The sequence below is a fragment of the Peromyscus leucopus genome, chromosome 5, assembly GCF_004664715.2.
Source record: "Peromyscus leucopus breed LL Stock chromosome 5, UCI_PerLeu_2.1, whole genome shotgun sequence".
Taxonomy (NCBI): domain Eukaryota; kingdom Metazoa; phylum Chordata; class Mammalia; order Rodentia; family Cricetidae; genus Peromyscus; species Peromyscus leucopus.
In genome coordinates, this window is record NC_051067.1 from 71,343,954 (window position 1) to 71,364,707 (window position 20,754).

Genomic DNA, 20,754 nt, shown 5'->3' on the forward strand with positions numbered 1-20,754 from the left:
ACTGGAGGTGTAGTTACACGTGTTGTAAGTTGTCTGATGTCACTGGGAACTAAATTTAGGTTCTTTGGAAGAACAGCAAATGCTCTTAACCTTTGAGCTGTCTCTCCAGCCCTGGCTTAATATTTTATGAGCCAGATGTATTTGAAAAACAAGGAAAACATAAAAGGAAGAAAATTCCTTTGACCGTGTGGACTGATGAAATAAAAACTGAAAACTTCCAAAGTTGGGAGATTTGTAGTTGGTTAGTTGTAACTAACAAACAGTTAATAATAAAGACTTATAATTAAATATTATAACCCTAGATAACAACTCACTGTAAGCTTTTTAATTTTTACTTATTTATTATTTTTAAAGACAGGGAAGGGTCTTACCATGTTGCCCTGGCTGGATTGCAGCGTGCTATGGAAACTAAGCTGGTTTTAAACTCACAGATTCTCCTGCCTCTGCCTCCTTAGTGCTGAGATTAAAGATGTGCACTACCATGCCTGGCTATATTTCATATCCCTAACAATTCAGAGTTCTTGTGGTTTAATTTAAAATGCAATCCAATATGAATAACACAGTATTGACTGTTTTCTCAATTACATATTTCAAAAGATGACAAGCTGTTGCCTTCACATACATATGTCAAAAAGAGAAAAAGAAAAAAAAAAAAAAGAAATGCCAGATTCATCTGGAAAAAGAAAAAAAAAACAACCCATAAAACCATGTTGTGGTTCTTAAAAAACTATTTTAAGCAACTTTCTGGTTGTGGAGTCAAAGGTGCACTCATTGTGATACTTTACTGTTTATGCTGTTGGCCTCTTTAATAAAACTGTCACATATTTATTATAAATATGTCAAATGATATTTGACAAGTCAACCCAATGAAGAGATGGACCAAACACTTAAATAGACATTTTTCTAGGAATGACGTCTATGTGACCAGTAAGCACGTGAGAAGATGCTCATCAGTCTTAGCTGGGGGAATGCAGACCAGCCACAGTGAAGTACCGATGCACCCCCACTAGGATGGCCACCATTTTGAAAAATGGAGACTAACTGATGGGGAGGGTGCAGAGATGCTGAGCCCTTTGTGGTGTAGCTGCTATGGGAGACAGGTAGTTCTTAGCTGGTGATGGTTAAATAGCACTGTAATCAGACAACACACTCATCATATACTTAAAAACGATGAGAATGGTAAGTTTGCCATTTGTATTTTATCATAGCAAAACAGAACAAATACTGAAGTATTAAAAAGAAATATATATTTTTTTAATATCTAGAATCTTTCCAGAAATAACCCATGTCAGCATTTGGTAACTATTTTAATCCTTTATTCTATGCTTTAAACTTTTGTTGTGATACTTCTGATGCTCTCTGTATTAGAAGGTCTAGATAAAAGAATAAACAGCATTCATGAATGTCGGGGCCTGGTTAGCACAGATCCCGAAGCACATGTGAGCAGGCAGCCTCTCCCATACAGGCAGCTTTGGTCTTACAGAGCATGGTCCAATCCAGCTAATTAAAACACAGAAATAATAACCAAATGAAACTGGAAAACTAGGAAGACTCACAGGCTGCATAATCAAATCCATCTTGACGAGCACAGTTGTTTCCAGCTCGTGCTATGTGGCAGTGCTGTTTTTGGTCTGATTTCGTGTTACTGTAAACGCTATTTTTTCTCTTTCAAATATTTCTAAATATAAAATGATACAAGACTATTTGGCAATATTCGAGTTTGTCTATCACAAGAATATATATAACACATATGTAAATACATATATATCTTTATAAAAACTATTATATTTTTATTTACTAATTTTGTGTAACGTGTATGTGGGTGTCTATGTACCACAGGGTACATGTGGAGGTCAGAGGACAACTTGAAGTAGTTGGTTCTCTCCATGTGGGTCCTGGGGATGGAACTTAGGTAGTTAGGCTTGGTGGCAGGCGCCTTTACCTGCCGAGCTGCTGGCCCCCACCAGGATATATTTTTAAAGAATAGATGTAGTGATAAGAAATTTAATAAATGTGTATGGTAAATAACATTTAGGAAATCAAGGGGCACTTTGCTCCAGTTTGAATGCTGTCATTATCCCTTGTAACTTTAGACTTAAGTAGTGACATTAAGGCAGAAGTAGCACATGGCACTTGGCTGGCTTTAGACAGTAAGATAAAGTCAGTAGGAAGAGTTGAAATGTCCTGTAAGGTAACCATAAAGCATTTGTTATTAGGTTCCCTTCCCCAGCCTCCTCAGTTCCCAGGACACCTTTGTTCACTAATTATCAATAGAGAAGGTCTGAATTCCAGATTCACTCCACTAGTTCCTAATTGTGGACAATATACTTATTCATGCCCAGCTTCAGTTCTCCACTGGTGAAATGGACATAAAGAGAGGGCCAAGTTCTTAGGTGTGTCGTGAGAGTTAGGTGAGTTGATAAAGAGGAAGGCTCCCAGAGCATGCTTTTGCATGAAGCGCCCGGTCCATATAAATGACTCACTGTGGTGAGGATGGCCACGTGGCCATTGTGTAGTCAACCCTGGCACAAATAGTATGGGAGAGCTAGTGACACATTATGCTTCCTTAGCACAAGGATTTGCTTAAAGATCCACTTGTGCTTTTGTGAGTGTGAGTACTGGCCAGGCACAATGACTCGCCTGGTTCTCAGGTCTGAGATAGAGCCTGAAAACATTTTCTGTAATAAAATGTAATTCAGTCAGAAAAAAAGACCAAATGGAACAAAGGACCTGGAATGATCCTTGAGAGAGAGGACTGGCAAAGGTGGTGGATGGGGGCAGGGGGGCTCTGCCCGAGATGCTCTAACCTTTGTCCACAGTCCTCCTGATGACATCATCGGTGTTTACCTCTGAGTCAGAAATGTGAATTCTCATCCAGCTCCAGAGCCTGTATTTCCCCACTGTGTTAGTAATTTTGGTGGCTAGCATGATTTTGTGTCTTGACCAGTTAGATACCTCTGTAAGTATCCAGTTAGTTTTCACTGAATACTCATGAGTGTGTGTGTGTGAGAGAGAGAGACAGAGAGAGACAGAGACAGAGAGAGAGATCTTTGAACTCATGATTCCTCTGCCTCAGCCTTTGAAAGCAGGGCATTACATACAGGTGTGTACTACTATGCCTAGCTCACTTTTGTTTGTTTATTTACTGATTTTTGTTTTGTTCTTAAACCTTCATTTCTTCACTGCATATATGTTGAATCACACGTTTTGCTTTTTAAATTAAAATTTTGCTGAGTTCTGGTTTTCATACTTTAACTCAGGTATAATGTCGTTGCTGAGGCCTCTTCTTCTGGACGTGGTCCCAACGATTCAACAGACTGCTGCCTTGGCTCTGGGGAGGCTGGCCAATTATAACGATGACTTAGCAGAAGCAGTCGTGAAGGGCGACATTCTTCCACAGCTTGTCTATTCATTGGCAGAGCAGAATGTAAGACTTTTTAAAAAACTTTTGTTTTTTTTTTTCTCTTGGATTTAAAAAATTGATAACCTTGGCACAGTTGTAAACTTGAAGGCATTAGAATTACTAGGCTGTTAATACAACCTTGGATTCCTATGTGTGCATGAGAACATCTTTAGGGAATTTTGCTTTGGGACTGATATGAGGGTTTTTTTTTTCCCTCATTACTTTTAATTTAAGAGGACTATGCAAAAAGTTCAGGCGATTAGACATATGCAGCGTTTCTCTTCACTTCAGAGCTCAAGGATCCACCTCAGGGAAGAGGCTAGCACCCTGGGAAAGAACATGGCTGCTTTCAGCAACCCTTGCATGCAGGGGAAAGAGTGAGAGACAGCCCTGAGGGAGAGACTGCGTCACATGGAAAGTTTGAGAAAGCATTTTTCCGAGTAAACAAGCATTCTAACTCTTTTCAGAACACTCTCTGGGGGCTGGAGAGATAGTTCAGTCCATACACTGCTTGCCCCATTAACACCAGTACCCGCGTTTAGTCTCCAGAATCCATGTACAAATGGCAGACATAGTGTCACATGCTTCTAATCTCAGCACTGGGGATGAAAGGCAGGAACATTAGGATCTCTGGGGTTCACTGGCCAGCCAATCTAGCACAATTGATGAGCTGGGCCAAAGAGGGACACTATCTCAAAGGAGCAGAAGACTTTCCTAAGGATGACCCCGGAAGTTGACCTCTGGTCTACACACACACACACACACACACACACACACACACACACACACACACACACATACATGCATGCACGCACATGCACGCACAGAGCACTTTGGTGTTATTCTATGTTTCTCTGACTATTTGGTATCTGTAAGTAGAGTTTTAGACTACTCATTTCACTCTTAGTTTATCATAATGCAGTATGCACCTTCTTTTGATGACGTTAAGACTAGATTCCTACTTATCTAACAAAAAGATAAAAAGAACTGAAGAATGGGCAGAGAACTTGAATAGATACTTGCCCAAAAGAACATCTCCAAATGGTGAACAAACAAAGAGAAACTTGGCAGCATTGGTAAGAGGTACAAGTTAAAGGCATGGTGTGGTTTCACTTATCATGGTGTGGCCCACTTATCAGGATGAGCATGACAAATATTTTCAAGGAAAATTAGCAGTGTGGTGATGATGTGGAGAAATGAACCCTCGGCTGTTGCTGGAAGGAATGTGAAATGGCATGATCGCTATGGGAAGTAATTCTGCAGGTATGCAGTGAGTCCAGGGTTTATGATGTGGACGAGCAATTCTTCTAGCTATGCATCAGAAAGAACTAACTGCAATGCTCACAAAAGTCATGTACAAGTGTTCAGAGCAGCATGGCTCTCAGTGGTCTGGAAGGAGAGCAGCTCAGGTCCATCAACAGATCAGTGAGAAAACAGAATGCCATCCACCCCATCCCCACACAGTGAATGCTGCTCTGTCAGAAAAAGGAACTGGGACTGATAAGTATCACACCATGGATGACTCTTAAATCATTATCCCAAGTGAAAGATGCCATACGCAAAAGACTGCATAGTAGAATTTATATGAATAGACAGAATATGCAAATCCATAAGGCAGACACAGACTCCTGGGTGCCAAAGGCTGAGGGAGGGGAAGCTAAGGAGCGACTACTTACTTTTAAGGATTCTTTTGGGGGAGTGAGTTTTGAGACAGTGTTTCTCTGTGTAGCACTCTGGCTGTTCTGGATCTCACTCTGTAGACCAGGCTGGCCTCGAACTCACAGAGATCCGCCTGCCTCTGCCTCCTGAGTGCTGGGATTAAAGGTGTGCGCCTCCACTGCCCGGCCCTGTAAAGGACTCTTGGGTGGTGAAAATGTTCTAGAACCAGACAGCAGCGACACCTGCACACACTAGGATTGCATCACAATTAAGATCATGATGTATTTATTTTACCAGACTAAAACATCTTAATTACAGAAATGTGTTTTATTTTGTAAGTTTATTTATAATGCCTTTTAGAGGAATTATAGAAATTTCATTTTTCTGTGGGTGTTCCTGCTCCCACATGGACTGCCAGGCTTTCTTCCTCTGGACCATTCAGTCTTTCCTTTGAGAGCAGACTCCATGCTTTTGCCTCCCGTGTGTAAATTCTTGACAGTTTGCCGGGTATGAGTGACTGTGCACTAGTTGTAAACAGACGTCTGACAGTAGAGACGTGAGGAGGGGACTTGACTACAATAAAAACAAGGATGCAAGGCACTATTGCCCATGAGGCTCTGCCACCAAGCAGTGGCTGCAAACCACGCCCTATTTGTCAGTCAGGCCCTAAGATTTTACTTTTTGTTTTCCATTCTTTTGGTTATAGGAATAAGAACGTGAAATGTGAAACATTAATAATGTACAGGAGAGAGTGATCAGAAAGTGTAATTAGGCACTGGTAGTTAGCAGATAGCTATTGATAACTTTACATTATAAGTTGGTAATTCTACAGAATAAAAGTCAAATTAGTTTAAGATAATGACAAGAAATGTGCCAACATTATTTTTATGATTATAATAAAGTAGTCTTTAGAAAGTTATTTTAAAAGTCTACCTTAATTTTGAATAAATTGGTAGAGACTGGGTTTTTGAAATAATTTTAGAAACAAAAGGAAATATGCCACATTAAAACATCAGTACTAGCATAGTAATTTTTTACATTAACATGTGCCACTGTTTAAGATATAACTTGTTAAAATACACTTGGTATGTTTTCTTTTCCTACTATTTTTATTGTTTATGTTTTTAGCCTAAGTGACTAGAAATCTTTCAGAGACGGTCGTTGGCTGTCCCTTCTTTAGCAGTGTGCTGGTTTGAACGACAATGGCCATCTTAGGCTCATATATAAATGCTTGTTTCCCCAGTTGGTGGAACTGTTTGGGAAAGATTAGGAGGTGTGGCCTTGTCGGAGGAGGCGTGTCACTGGGGGTGGGCTTTGAGGTTTCAAAAGCCAGTGCTAGCCATTTCCAGTTAGTTTTCTGTCTGTCTCCTGGCTGTGGATCAGAAGTGAGCTCTCAGCTGCTGCTCTGGAGTCATGCCTGCCTGGCTGCTGCCCTGCTGCTGCTGACCCTGATGATCATGAACTATAACCTTTGAGAATCATGAACCCTTGATGAAATTCTTTCTTCCATAAGTTACCTTGGTCATTGTGTCTTCACAGCAATAGAAAAATAACCAAGACAATAGCTAGTATAAAGAACTCAAAACTGGCAATGTCAAGTGGGACATTAATTGGGTTTTATATTAATAAGGATAGTGAGATCAGCTGAACACGGTAGTGCACACCTTTAATGTCAGCACTCAGGAGGTAGAGGCAGGCAGATCTCTATGAGTTCAAGACCAGCGTCAGCTATGTGGTATATTCCGGGTCAGCCCAGTGCACACAGTGAGACCTTATCTTAAAAAACAAATAATTCTCTGATGAAACCAACAGAGAATTATGAGATCATCTCTATATTATTTTAGTCACATAATAACTGTGTGGTAGCCAACTATTTCCTGCATGTGTAACCTTTTAGCAAATGGAGAGAAACGTGTTACTTCTATGTTTCACTTTCAGTTTTTTATTCCCTAGCCAAATGAAATTTATATACAGGGCGTACTATACATATGAAGCAGCATTCACAAGTCACACAATGGCTGGCTTGTTTTTTATCTTTAAAAAAAGCCTTTCTAGGATAGAAAAATAAGATCTTCTATTGTCTATCTTCTTTTTCTTTTTCTTTTTTAAGCAGGAGAAGTTTTAGAAGTGTGAATGTTTTACCTTAATGCCTGTGATTGCTAGGTGTATCTTGGAGCATAGCTGTTATTCAGGATGATTTGCTGAGGTCAGGAGAGCTTGCTGTGCTTGGAGGTTGAGAGGAAGTAAAGGAAAAGAGGTGGTCAGTGGACAGAAACATTCTAGAGTTCCCAGGAGCCGAGCAGAACCTTTCAGTATCAAGTAGATACAGAAATCCCATTATTTTATGAATTTGCAGAAAGTGCCATGTTTGTATTTGATTTTATGCAATTTCCAAATGCATGCTTCAGAGTAAAACATTTGTAGCATAATTTAAACCTTGCCTCTCCTCCAGGTTAGTTACTGAACAGAAGCAATGGGGGATATCAAAGAATCAGCTGTTTGCATTGTTTGCGTTCAGAGGCACTGTGCTTTACGTTAATGCCATGTTCTGTGTTGCTTTCAGGCTATTTTAGATTCTGGGTTTGTTCTCTTTTCCCTGTAGTGTGTCTACAAGAAAGCAGCTGCCTTTGTGCTGCGAGCAGTTGGTAAACACTCTCCTCAGCTGGCACAGGCCACAGTTGACTGTGGTGCCCTGGACTCTCTGGTGATATGCTTGGAAGATTTTGACCCTGGAGTCAAGGAAGCTGCAGCCTGGGCACTTGCATATATTGCAAGGCATAATGCAGGTACTGGGGTGTGTTTGAAAATTGGGTGACTCAAGTTTAGATTTATTAGATAAAAAACAGCTTTGTTTAGTAAATCGATGGAGTTTTAAAGGTGTTGCTGGATATCATGAAAGAGCAGTCTCAAAGGCTAACCATACTGTTTGGATCAAATATTTACAAAACACTTCCACATTTGAGTCCCAACAGAAGGGAAATTTGAAGGAGATGGGTGGTAGGGCAGAGCGGGATTGGCAATGGTACATGCTTGTAATCCCAGCAAGAAACAGAGGCAGGAAGATCCAAAGTAAGTTCAACAAACCTGGGTTACACAGCAAGACACTGTCTCGAAACCAAACCAAACCAAGCCAGATAAAACAAAACAAAACAGCCGGGTGGTGGTGGCGCACGCCTTTAATCCCAGCACTCGGGAGGCAGAGGCAGGCGGATCTCTGTGAGTTCGAGGCCAGCCTGGGCTACCAAGTGAGTTCCAGGAAAGGCGCAAAGCTACACAGAGAAACCCTGTCTCGAAAAACCAAAAAAAGAAAAAAAGAAAAAAAAAAACAAAACAAAACAAAAAAAAAGTTCAGCCAACCAACCAGATAAATATATTCTTGGTAACTGGACAAATAATGATGTTTTTGTGGCTTGTTATCACCTGAGCTCATTGTCACTCATGACAGGACATTCCAAGCCAATCAAAGAGCCAAATCACATGAATGAATGATGTGAAAAAATGATATAAAGTTATAGAAAACATTTTGTTCCCTTATGTTAGCAGGAAGGAGGAGGAAGAAAGTAAGGCAATGTTCTTCTGTAAACTGACATCTTGGTGCAATCAACAAGATGGGAGGGGGTCTTCTGGGAGAAGGCTGTGCAGACACGTGATGGGTAAATGATGTGTGGGGACGGACTCACTCCATCTCTCTGTAGAAGTTGCTAAAGAACAAATGACGAATGGCATCTGAGAACGATGAGCTTTGCTGGGAATCAGCAAACCGCACATTCAAACGGGATAGCCGCCATCTGCTGATGGGGAGGAGGCACAGGGCAGGACAGCCACGGGGTAGGGTCTGAATTCCAGTCTAGTACACTTCGCTGCTGTGTGACCTCAGCCGCAGCTTGGGAACTTCTGAACTTTAACACCCTCATCTGAACAGAGGGGAGCTAACAGTTATTTTCCAGGTTTGTAATGAGGGCGGTGAAATTAGAAGCCAAGAGCTCCAGTCAGTGCGTGGCATGTACCTGGTGAACACAAGATGCTGATGTCAGTGTGAAATACTGGGAAGGACATTATAACACTGTTGGTTTTTAGTCAGGTATGGAGGATGGAAGAATGAAAGTCTGAGGCCACCCTATGCGACATAGTAAAGCTTGAATCTTAAAAAAAAGTAAAGTAAAACAGAATGACATTTATGAGGTTGGAGGAGGAAGTTCAAATTGTACAAACTAATGGAAAGTAGTTTGTCAAAATTAGTGGAAGTCATGGGAGAACTCAGGCTCACCCCAAACACCTGCTTTGGAAATGAGTCCTGAAGAAAGGCTGTCTGTCACAGAAGGGAAAAGCTGTATTTGTGGAAATGTTATTATAACACTATTTATAGTACCAAATGCCTCAAATATTTGACAGAACTTGAATGGTTAAATTATAGTAATCCATTTAATGAAATCTCATGCAACAAAGTAAAAGGTAATTAGAGTCCTTACATGTTAACGAGGAAAAGTAATTAAATACTAAAAAGGAGAAAGTGGCATATTATGGTTACAGTACTGTAAAATGAGCTTTCCTATGGATGTAGATTATAAAATGCGTGTTGCATTACCAAGCTGGTAGATTAAAGATGCCTCTTTTCGCGTCTAGATTTTCCAGTGTGTGGAGAAGGGCCGCTGCTGGGTGGAGAGCCGTCCTGCCGAGGCTGCCTCTGCCCTGCAGTTCTGCTCCGTTATCTCAGGTTGCTTGCAGCTGCCCTGAGGTGTTTCTCTCCCTGTCTGAAGAGAAAAGTGTGACTTACAGAAGAGGTCTGGGATGATGTGAATGGTGGCATCAGAGTCGGGCTCTAAATCTGTCTATTCCAAGTCCGTGTTAGCCGCTGCACGTAGAGCTGGGCTGACCACTTCCTGGCAGTACTGGAGGAAACCCGCAGAAGCAGGCCGAGGCTCCCTCAGATTGAATTTGGGTCTTAAAATGGGGACAGCACTAGCAACAGAATAGAAATAGGGCGGCGGGAAACTTAAGTTAGAAAAGAACACTCTTGTCGTGTTTAGAAAGATTCATATTCAAGTTAATTTCCATCCCATAGTGTCTGGAGTTCATAAGTTGTCGGCCTGTCATATACCATGTTGAGAGAACTCGGTGTTTTCAGTCAGAAGTCAAAAGCTTCCCAATTGGATCTGGTGGGTTCTGATAAGTCAGAGGACTGGTCCACAATGTGGTGAGCCAGTCTGACGAGCACAGAGAAGCTCTGCGGAGCAGGCACACACTGGTGGGCATGTGCCATGGATGTCCTGCCTGGCTTCCTTTTTTGCCCCATCTGGGAGATATTACTGTAGTTCACAAGCAGGATCCCACTTAGGGATCACATTCCACTTTCTTTCCATGTCCTAGATCCCGTGTAGAACTCCCACTCTAACTTAATATTTCAGAGAAGTTAGGGGCCTAGGGCCCAGATACTCCTCAAAGAGATTACTGTCTCAATTTCTCAGAAGGAAAAGGAACTACTGTCCAGTTCCACAGAAGTCACCAGGAACAGCCAAATCAAAGACAGTGAATATTTACCCCCAAATAACTGGTTTATTTCCCAATCTCCCTAAAAGTGGAATTTATCAAGATTACTTGAAAATATCCATTCATTGTCCTTTTCTTACTATCCACGCTAAGGCACTCGATGGTTTAAAATGTTTTAGACCTTAAGTGAAATGCCAAAGGAAGTATACTTAAGGGCAAGAGGAGAAGACTGGAGGTCGGAGGTTAGCCCTTTTTTTTAGAATAGTCTTTTTTCCTTCCTTCCTAATCTTTCCCACTTTGCAAACAGGTCAGTTACTTAACAAGTCTGCCTTGATTTTCAGGGCCTGGTCTTGCTTTTGGAGGTAAGTGTCTGACCAGAAGCATGAGGGATGAGGTAAAAAGGACTGTGGGATTGTAGCCCCTGGGCAATGGGCAGCGGGCACAGAGAGGAGCCCTGTCCCCAGCCTCCCAAGCTGAACCTCTCAGTGCCATGGGCAGCCTAAATAAAAGCTCAAACTGAAGGAAAGGCGAGAAACAGCTTGGGCTTTTGAGGGAACCTCTCTACGCCTGGGCTCAAAAACAAGTGTCAGGTGTTGAGAGCTTTAGTTAAAAGCCAGGCTGTCTTTTGGTAGTAAGCTGTGGTTGGACTCAAGGCGAGTGAGGAGTACATTTGACCAGATAGTGTACAACTTAAGCCTGATTCTGTGCCAGGGGCAAGCCGAGGAAGGGGTCTCTGTCAGCAGCGGCTTCCGATGGGACTCGGACAACCAGCAGCTTCTCAGCCCCTCCTCTGTGTGAGGAAAGACTGTCCTTTCAGGTCGAGCTCCTCATGACGTCAGACTCCTCTGCCTCTGATTGCCAGGGCCTGGCTTCCACATGTGCGCTCTTCCTCTTCAGGCCTGATTTATGTGCAGCTCAGCCCTGAGATGGAGCTTCTGCGGCCTGGGGCCTTCCTCTCAGGCCTGGCCACTGTGGACACCACACAAACATTTGCTACTTTACAGCTGCTCTTTAGAGTAGCATGTGGAAGGAATCTTAAATATGTAGAATAATGAAATGAGAAAGGAGAAGGCTTTAAAATTTAGAATTTTTATAAATATTCATCTCCCTCAATGTGCAAATATCAGTGGCACAAAGAGGGTAGAATGGCCTAGGAGGCGACAATCAATTTTAAAACCACATACTTACTTATGAAGAAACTGCCTAAATCTACTTAACAATTTTTGAAGTAATCAACTTTTAAAAGTGCAAATTTTAATGATCAGTATTGAAGACAAGTATTAGTGATGTTGTACTAATCGTGTAAGAATAGATAAGCAGCCACTTATACTGTCTCAGGAACTGGGGAGGTGGGGGGTCATCCGGTGAGTTTGAGAACAGCCCAAGCAACAGAGTGAACCCCCATCTCAACAACAAGAACAAAGCCCCGCAGACTGGTGACTGCAGACAATAATGCCGATTTCTGTAACATTTTTGCTTTCTATTTTAATATATATATTTATTTAATCTTGGAGTGCTTGTAGTACACCAAGGAAAATGAGTCTTAGAGGGTCATGAGATTTTATATATATTTTACCAAATATATGACACTTATTTCCCCAGATTCCTTTCTGATGACCCAGGTGTTAGGGAAAGTGGAAAACAAACCTCTCTTGTGTGTTTTGGGGGAGCAGAGGCCAAGTGTGTTAAAATGTCGTTCTAGTTAGAACCGTGTTCCACTGGGCAGTTACTTTGCTAGTCATTAGTGTGCATGCTGATAACTGTGATTTTCTTACATTTCTAAATTCTTGTAATTTTTGTTGTTTGTTTTTTATTTTTATTTTGTTGTTGTTATTAAGAACTCGGGCCTTTAATCCTAGCACTTGGGAGGCAGGCAGATCTCTGAGTTCTAAGCCAGCCTGGTCTACTGAGTGAGTTCCAAGACAGCCAAGGCTACACAGAGAAACCCTACACAGAGAATTTTTTTTTACACTTTAAGTATCAAATATATCTTAGCTCTTATCTACCTCTTCAAACAAAAAATTTGTGATGGAATCAGAACTAGAAAAATGGTTAGCTTTATATCCTTTTTCATAACCCACGTTCTGTCCTTCCTCACCATTCACATTTAGCCTTTCTTCTCTCCTTTTCTATATGTTATATCGTGCCTACATGTACATTTATTTACATATGTACATATATTATTGCCTAAGTTCCACACCATTTCTCAGATTGTATGACCTCACTTAATATTATAAAAGCCCATTATTCCTGCATTTTTTAAAATTAATTTTCCTTAGAGCCAAGTACTATTATACTGGCTGAGGAAATAATGGCAATGTTTACCCAATGTGATTTCAGAAACATTAAAAATGCTAGGCAAGGAGCTGGAGAGATGGCTCAGTGGTTAAGAGCACATCCTGCTCTTGCAGAGGACCTCTGTTCAGCTCCTAATGCCAGTGTCAGGTGGCTCACACCCACTGTAACCCCAGCTCCAGGGATGACACCCGCTGTAACTCCATGGGCACCTGCACTTACCTGCACTTGTGGGAATTTGCTCCACCAAAAACGTAGATAGAGGTGTGGTTTTTTTCTGGGTAGATGACTGCTTAAAACTGAGGAGGGGGTGGGCTCTCTCTCTCTCTCTCTCTCTCTCTCTCTCTCTCTCTCTCTCTCTCTCTCTCGGCGGTCGGAGACTGGATGGCTAGTTCCGTTCACCCCGGGCAGAACAGAGGAGAGCTATGGTTGTTTACTTTGTATCCGAGAGTGTATCTCTCCCCATCTTATATCTCAATAAACCCTTGATACCCTTTGACAAACTCTCATGGATTCACTTAACACTTACCCACACAGATACCTGCACACACACTTAAGAAGATAAGTCTTTTAAAAAATGTTAGGTTAGATCCACTTCCAGAATTAAAAATAGACGGTGAAGCCCAGGAGACTTCCAGGAGTCACTCAGGGGAGGGAGGCACAGCAGAAACTCGTGAACAGAGACCTTTTCTAAGAGCCTGGTGTGACTTTGTTGTTGTTTGTTCTAAGATAGGGTCTCTCTGTGTAGTCTTGGCACTAATTGCAGACTAGTCAGACCTTGAACACACAAAGATCCCCCTGCCTCTGCCTCCTGCACGCTGAGATCAAAGGTGTGCGCCATCATACCTGGCATCTGGTGTGACCTTTTAATCTCCAAGGTCTTATTTTTGTTTGCCTTTCAGGGGCCTCCCTCCTTGGCCTGTTTCCATAGAGAATTCCATCAGAACTTTGTGACCTTGGGCTGGACAGCCTTCTCCATCCTACTGAGTTTCTAGAAGGCAGGGACCTTACCTAGCACTGGGCTGAAGCAAAAGGGATACCAGTAAAGTCTGAGTAACAAACGGTGGCTTTCCTGGCAGGAGGATTCTTGTTTTTAACATTGTAGGCTAAGTGAAATCCCAACTATGGGTGCAAAGCACTACCAAGCAAGTGAAAGACATAAGAAGGTTTCTAGATAGGAAACACATAGTTTGTAAAGCTCCGGGTCCACTTACTTCACTGGGTTGGTTTCTTTTTTGCTGAGGCACTGTAGACCTGCTCAGTAGCTTGGCTTTGCTGGATCTCAGCTGTGGAGAGTCAGAGCCTAAGGTGGGAGCTGGGGTGGGCTCAGGATGCTTTCAAGCTCCTCCTACCCGCTGTCACTCAGGCCAGAGCCAGGTTTCATTGTCTTTGCTTTCTGTTCCTTGGTCTCCATTTCTTGACTTTCCCACATCTTTGAGCCTCTTTTCATAGAAGCCTGTGGAAGCGCTGCCTGCTCTGTCCAACCAGCTGGCTGTAATTTCTGTCTAAAGCCCCATTATCTGCAGATCAGTGGCCTGTTTGACTCACTTGAGTTTTTAAAGGCGCCAGAATCATTTTGCCTTGGAAACAAATGTATGTATATGTTACCCCCTAAATCTACCATTCAATTCATATGTTAGGGCTAGATCAAGGGCTATGAGCATCTAGTAGAGGTTTGTGAAATGGGGATGAGGGAAAGACAATGACAATTGTATGTGGGAGGAGAAAGAAAAAAATCACATGAAGCATTTTCATAATACACGGAAATTTCCTCTCCATGCTTTTCTCATTTCTCTCTGCAAATTGAAATGTCAAGCAATCAGCTCAAAATTATAGCCAAATCGAGGGATTTTTGGCTATGGATGTTGCATCTTTCAGCTGTGTTGGTGAAGAACAGGGTACTGTGGGAGCCAGCCCAGTGATGTCTGCTTCCTACTGCGCACATCCTGTGTGGTCCCTTCCCCGAACAGAAGCGATGTCTTGTAACTTCCAAGTTTGGTTCGGACAGACTGCAGGGTTTGTGCTGGATCGTGTGTTCTGGATCACTCATTAGACACACCCTCCGGGGCCTATCGGGAAGTCCACATACTGGAAAGCGCAGGTTTCTCCCGAGACTCACGAGAACACTTGAAGTGCATTTCAGATGACTAGAGCAGCCACCCAGCCCAGACTGACCCCTTGATTGTAGCCTGGTGAAAGACCTGAGACCCTTGGCTAAGCCATTTCCTCATTTCTGTCCAACAGAGACCACTAGGAAGTAACTGCTTTAGGTTTCTAAGTTTGGTGTGATTTATTACACAGTAGTAGATAACCAAACCAATGGTAAGCAGCTGGCCTAGACCAAAACTAAATGAATTTTGCTTTGCTTTGGAAGGGCTGTTGTTAAATCCATACTGAAGCTTTGGGACTGAAGCTTGTTCGTTTGTTTTTTAATTGTAGTTTCACCTAATTATGAGCAACTGGTTGAATGGGATGTCAGATTATTATTAATGTAAGATGATGTTCTCAATGTGTTTCTATATCTTTTTTAAAGTTTTAATTGGGCTGGGGATGTAGTTCGGTTAGTAGAATGCTTGCCTAGCACATGCAGAGTGTGGACCTCCAGCTCTGTGTAAAGTGACATGCAATCCTGACACTCCCCAGACCCAAGCAGGAGAATCAGAAATTGAAGGTCACCCTCAACAACATAATGAGATTGAGGCCACTAGCCTGTCTCAGAATAAACAAACAAATAAAGGGAAGTTTAGAAGTGATACAGCGGTGTAGTTTATTTTTATGACTAAAGCAAAAACCAGCCAGCCGATTTTTAAACCGAAATAGGGCATAAGGAACTGGATTATGACTTCTTGTATTTTTATAAGGAAACAGGTTGAAATATAACTTTGCAGGGCTTAGAAATTAAACAAAAATAAGTAAAGTTAAAGAAATTAGGTTTCCAGAGGAATTGCTGAATTTGTATGCTAGAACACACGCTTTTTTTTTGTTTTTGGTTTTTTTTTTTTCATTTTGGAAGGCCTCTTCTTTTGGTGTACCGTGTATGAGTCCCCAGAGTCACTAACTCTTGCTCACATTCTCCTCTATGGTTATGAGCAGAAGCAGCAGCCGCATCTGTGTTATGGGAGCCCCGCCCCTTCGTCGTGTTGGCCATTTTCCCTTCCGTCCGCACAGTAGAGGGCCTTCCTCTATGAGAGCCCTGACCATGCCTGTAAGAACGCAAGGGAGAAAGAGCACCGCGTTCCATATCAAGAGAGCCCCTGCGCAGGTCCTTTAAGAAGGCATTAGAGTTCAGCCCGAGGCTGTACACCGGTGGTTGGGTTGGAAGCCGGCTCCCAGGTGGACGTGTTTGATTTGGCCCGCACTATGTTGGCTCACACAGAGTTCTTTTCAAAAAGAAAGTTGCCAGCCCTTAAAGGCCAGGGAGCTTCACGTTTGCGAAGGCTCTAACAACAGCATGCCTGGACTCCAACACGGCCACACAGGGCTCCAGCTGGGAACTGCTGTCTGTTGTAGATAGAGGCCTTCCCCTTCTCCGAAGGGTCCTGTTTGCCTTACTACTTCAGGCTTTATTTAGTTTCTTTCCTAGGCCCTGCAGGCTTGACTTCACTCACTTTGATCTTAACAGACAACTTCTTAATGCACAATTAAGAAGTAAGATTGAGGGCTTAGGGCAAAGCCCAGTGGTTCACAGATGGGTAAGTCAGACCTCTGATGCCCTTTCCCCGACAGCTGCCTTCAGAGAGAGCATCTTCTGGTTCATGAAGGCTGTCAGGGAAGAACAGCCTCTTTCTAAGTTAAACACACACCATTAAAGATTTGAAATGAGGGTCCTGTGCTGACTGCTGTTACGTCAACTTGACACAACTAGAGTCATCTGAAAGGAGGGAACCTCAACTGAGAAAATGCCTTCATAAGATTCAGCTATAGGGCATTTTCTTAATTAGTGATTGATGGGGGAGGGCCCAGCCCATTGTGGGTGGTGCTATCCCTGGGCTGGTGGTCCTGGGTTCTATAAGAAAGCGGGCTGAGCAAACCATTAAGTACAAAACTCCTCCATGGCCTCTGCATCAGCTCCTGCCTCCAGGTTCCTGCCCTGTTTGAGTTCCTGTCCCGACTTCCTTCATTGATGAACAGTGACATGGAAGTGTGAGCCAAATAAACCCTTTCCTTCCCAAGTTGCTTTGATCATGGTGTTTCTTCAGAGCAATAGTAACCCCAACTAAGACAGTCCGTGTATGAAGGAGAACATAAGGTGTTTGTTTTTTGTTTTGTTTTGTTTTGTTTTTGAGACAGGGTCTCTCTATGTAACTCTGGCTGGCCTGGAACTCACTATGTAGACCAGGCTGGCTTCATACTCAGAGGTTCACTTGCTACTGCCTCCCAAGTGCTAGGATTAAAGGTATGTCCCACCAGGCCTGGTGGGAGGGGTTTGTTTTTATATGTCTGGGTTACTTTACTGAATATGTTTTTTCCAATTTCATACATTAACCTGAAAATTTAATAAAATTACATTTTATATGTCATATTTTCATTATCCATTCATCAGGTGATGGACTTCTAAGCTGCTTCTATTTCCTCGCTGTTATGTATAAAATGGCAATAAGCAGGATTTCATGTAGCCTAGGCCGGTCTTAAACTTGCTATGGAGCTGAGGAAGACTTTAGACTGTCATACCTACCCTTCCAAATTCTGCATTACACAACCATACCACGGAATGCACAACCACACCAAGCCTCCCATGTACTTTTGAAACATAGTTAAATACACTTTTAATCTGTTGAACAGTGCAAGATTATGTCACATGTTATTATATAATAAAAGATGCTTATAAATTAATTTTGAAGATTAGTTTAAAATTTAAAATGAGGCTAAGATATTTTCAAGTACTGAAGACAAGTTTCTTAGCTACACTTAAAAAAATAATTGATTTTTGAGACAAAGTCCTATTATGTAGCCCTGATTGACCTGGAACTCACTGTGTAGACCAGGCTAGCATGGACTTCACAGAACTTGCCTGCGTCTGCCTCCTGAGTGCTGGGGTTAAAGGCGTGCACCACCACACCTGACCTACTCTATTTATTTTTGAAACAGCTTTCGGTGAGTATCTGTGTACATACCAATCATTGCTTTCATAAGCATGTTAATTGAACATCCAAAAGCTGGCTTCTAAACAGTTTTAAAATGAGCTCCCTGCGGAGAGAGGGCTCAGTGGTTAAGAGCACTGACTGCTCTTCTAGAGGACTTGGGTTTGAGTCCTAGCAACCACATGGTGGCTCACAACCATTGGTGACTCCAGTCTCAAGGGATCTGACACCCTCTTCTGGCCTCTGTGGGCACTGGGCATGGTTACCGTGCACTGACCTAAGTGCAGGCAAAACATTCCCCCCCCCCCCCAGACACCAAAATAGCCAGCTCCCCGAGATTTTTCTTAGGAGAAGTTTTAGATGTGCAGAATTTTCTGGATGTTCGGTTCCTGTTGCCCTTTGTGTAGAGTAGAAAAGCAAAGGGGGGGGGGGGGGAGAAGGCAGCAGGTGGGAAGCACTTCCTGGAATGAAGCCCCTGCACACATTTCCTGGAATGCACCACAGACCAAGGCCTGGTTCTGCTCTGTGCCTGTGAAGTCTGTTCCTGCAGTCACCTGGATCCAGTTCTAGTCTAGAACACACTTTTACTCTGTTTACTTCCTCCAAGTCTAGCCAAGTTTCCAGCCAGCAGGAAGCACACTCTGAATCCTTAGCAAGTGAAGGAAGATGTGGACATATGGACATACAGCAAGCACAGGACAGAAAAGAATTGTATCTGCGTGTTTCTAGCTGTAGGTTACAGAATATTGACCATAGTGACTTAAACAATAAGAACTTTTAAAAAAAAATTATGTCAGGTGACATAAAGTTCAGAGTCATGGCAGTTCCAAGCTGAACAGTGTCATGGAGGACCCAGATGTTTTTCATTTTTGTACTCAGCCATCTTCAAAATATTGATGATGTCTTCAACAAGATGGGGGTAAGCGTGCCAGATGTCATTTGCAGACATGCCCATACCCGGTGAAAAAATAGCACTGTTTGCTATTGTGAATCTTAGTCTATTGCAGAAAAGCTCTTTATAAAGACTCAAGTAGACTTCAGCTTAGGTCCTTTTGGTCAAGATGGACTCCCAAGCCCACGGCCTCACTGACAAGTATGCTGGGTATACACAAGTGGTCACTAGCTTGACACACTAGGAAGCAGTAATTGAGAAAAGAAGGGAGAGACACCATTGAAAAGAGAGTGGGGTTGAAGGCAGGATGTGTACCACATTCCCAGGCTAATGTGTCCTCACCTGGGGAAGAACAGCTAATAGAGACTGCAGGTGTGAAGGTCATAGGTCATATTATTTCTAAGGAACACCATGTGGCATTCAAGGGCAGATCCCAGCATCGTTGGACCATATACATTTACTGATGTAAAGGATGGGAGGATCTAAGCACAGAGTCGCTGGGCCTAGTGCAGGTCCTTGGAAATTTTATCACCGTATTGCAAATCTTTTACCAGGGATGCTCCCAGCCTCCTGACACCTAACAACACTGCTCTGTTGCAGAGCAGCATAGGGTGGAGCCAGGTAGCATTTCAGGACGTGTGTTTTATTATTAATGGTGCAGCATTTGGGGGGTGGAGCATTTGTTACTCCAGCATCCAGTCCATGAGAAAATATATGCATATTATAAAATAGGTGTCTTAGAGAAAGAACCGTAAGTTTTTGTTATTAATGACTTATTTATTTAGCTGGAGATGCTTTAATATTTCCTTTAAAGAGTTGAAGTTCACTGTGTGCTCTTTACTCCTGGAAACTGTATGAGAGTGAAAGCCCTGAAGTGAATTCATCTTTCTACTTTCTGTAGATAAATGTTTGGCCAATTGTCTCACTTTCTTTCCTGCAGCTGTGAAAAATGCTGTGAGGGAGACAGGATTTGTCACAATTCCAAGTTTCAGCCCGTCAGGGCAGGGACATCACAGTGGGAGGAACTTGAAAGAACTGGTCATGTTGCATCCATAGTCAAGAGCAGAGAGGAATGAATGAAGTCATCCATGGTAGTGCTCAGTTTGCAGTCTCAGTCTTACAGAGCCCAGGGTCCCGGCTCAGAGAATGGTATTGTCCACAATAGGTCTCCCCACATCAATTAACTTATCAGACAATCCTTCTCAGACACTCTTAGAGGCTAACCTTAATCTACACAGTCCCTCACAAGTGTGCCTGGAGGTCTGCCTCCTGGGTGTCAAGTTGACAGTATTTACTATCTTGTCCTTTACATTCCAATGGGCACATATAAAACTGATATTACCACATAACACCTGTATGATTTGGGTTGGTTTGAATCTCTCAGGAGCCTGTTAATTAACAGGAAATTTGAGCGTTGAATTTAGAAACGGCACACACTGAACTTTGTATCTCTTCTCTTTCCCTTGAGTGTGTATGTGTGTGTGTGTGTGTGTGTGTGTGTGTGTGTGAGAGAGAGAGAGAGAGAGAGAGAGAAACTGGGATTGCCTTCTGTGCCTGCTGTCCTGGCCATCTTCCGGTGGATGGCGCAGCAGATACTTCTGAGGGACCTGCTACATTGTTGTGTGGTACCCAAGTCTTTCTGATATTACGTTTGTAAAAAAAACAAAACAAAACAAAACAAAAACCAAAAATCCCTCTTATTTCCCCAGGTTTTTGAGATGGCAGCTAAACTTCACTTTTATATCATATTACACACCAGATTTTTTTTTTTAAATTCAAACATTTGCTAATGAATGTAGTGTTAATTTGTAGAAGTGTGTCACAGGCTCCAGAACTTAATGACCCTGGTACATGATAACCTTCCATTAATACTTGTTTAATGAAAGAATGAATAAAATGTTTGTATATTATTGAGACTTCAATTATGATAATTTGAG

At 42.4% G+C, this 20,754-nt stretch overlaps 1 protein-coding gene across 1 annotated transcript in view; it reads left to right on the forward strand.

Annotated features, from left to right (window-relative positions):
* Spag6 (sperm associated antigen 6) overlaps positions 1-20,754 on the forward strand; it is a 60,042-nt gene that overhangs the window by 16,766 nt on the left and 22,522 nt on the right. Inside the window, exons 3-4 of the mRNA XM_028870458.2 lie at positions 3,261-3,427; positions 7,665-7,848. Coding sequence (XP_028726291.1) covers positions 3,261-3,427; positions 7,665-7,848 — 351 coding nt within the window. The remainder of the gene's footprint in view (positions 1-3,260; positions 3,428-7,664; positions 7,849-20,754) is intronic.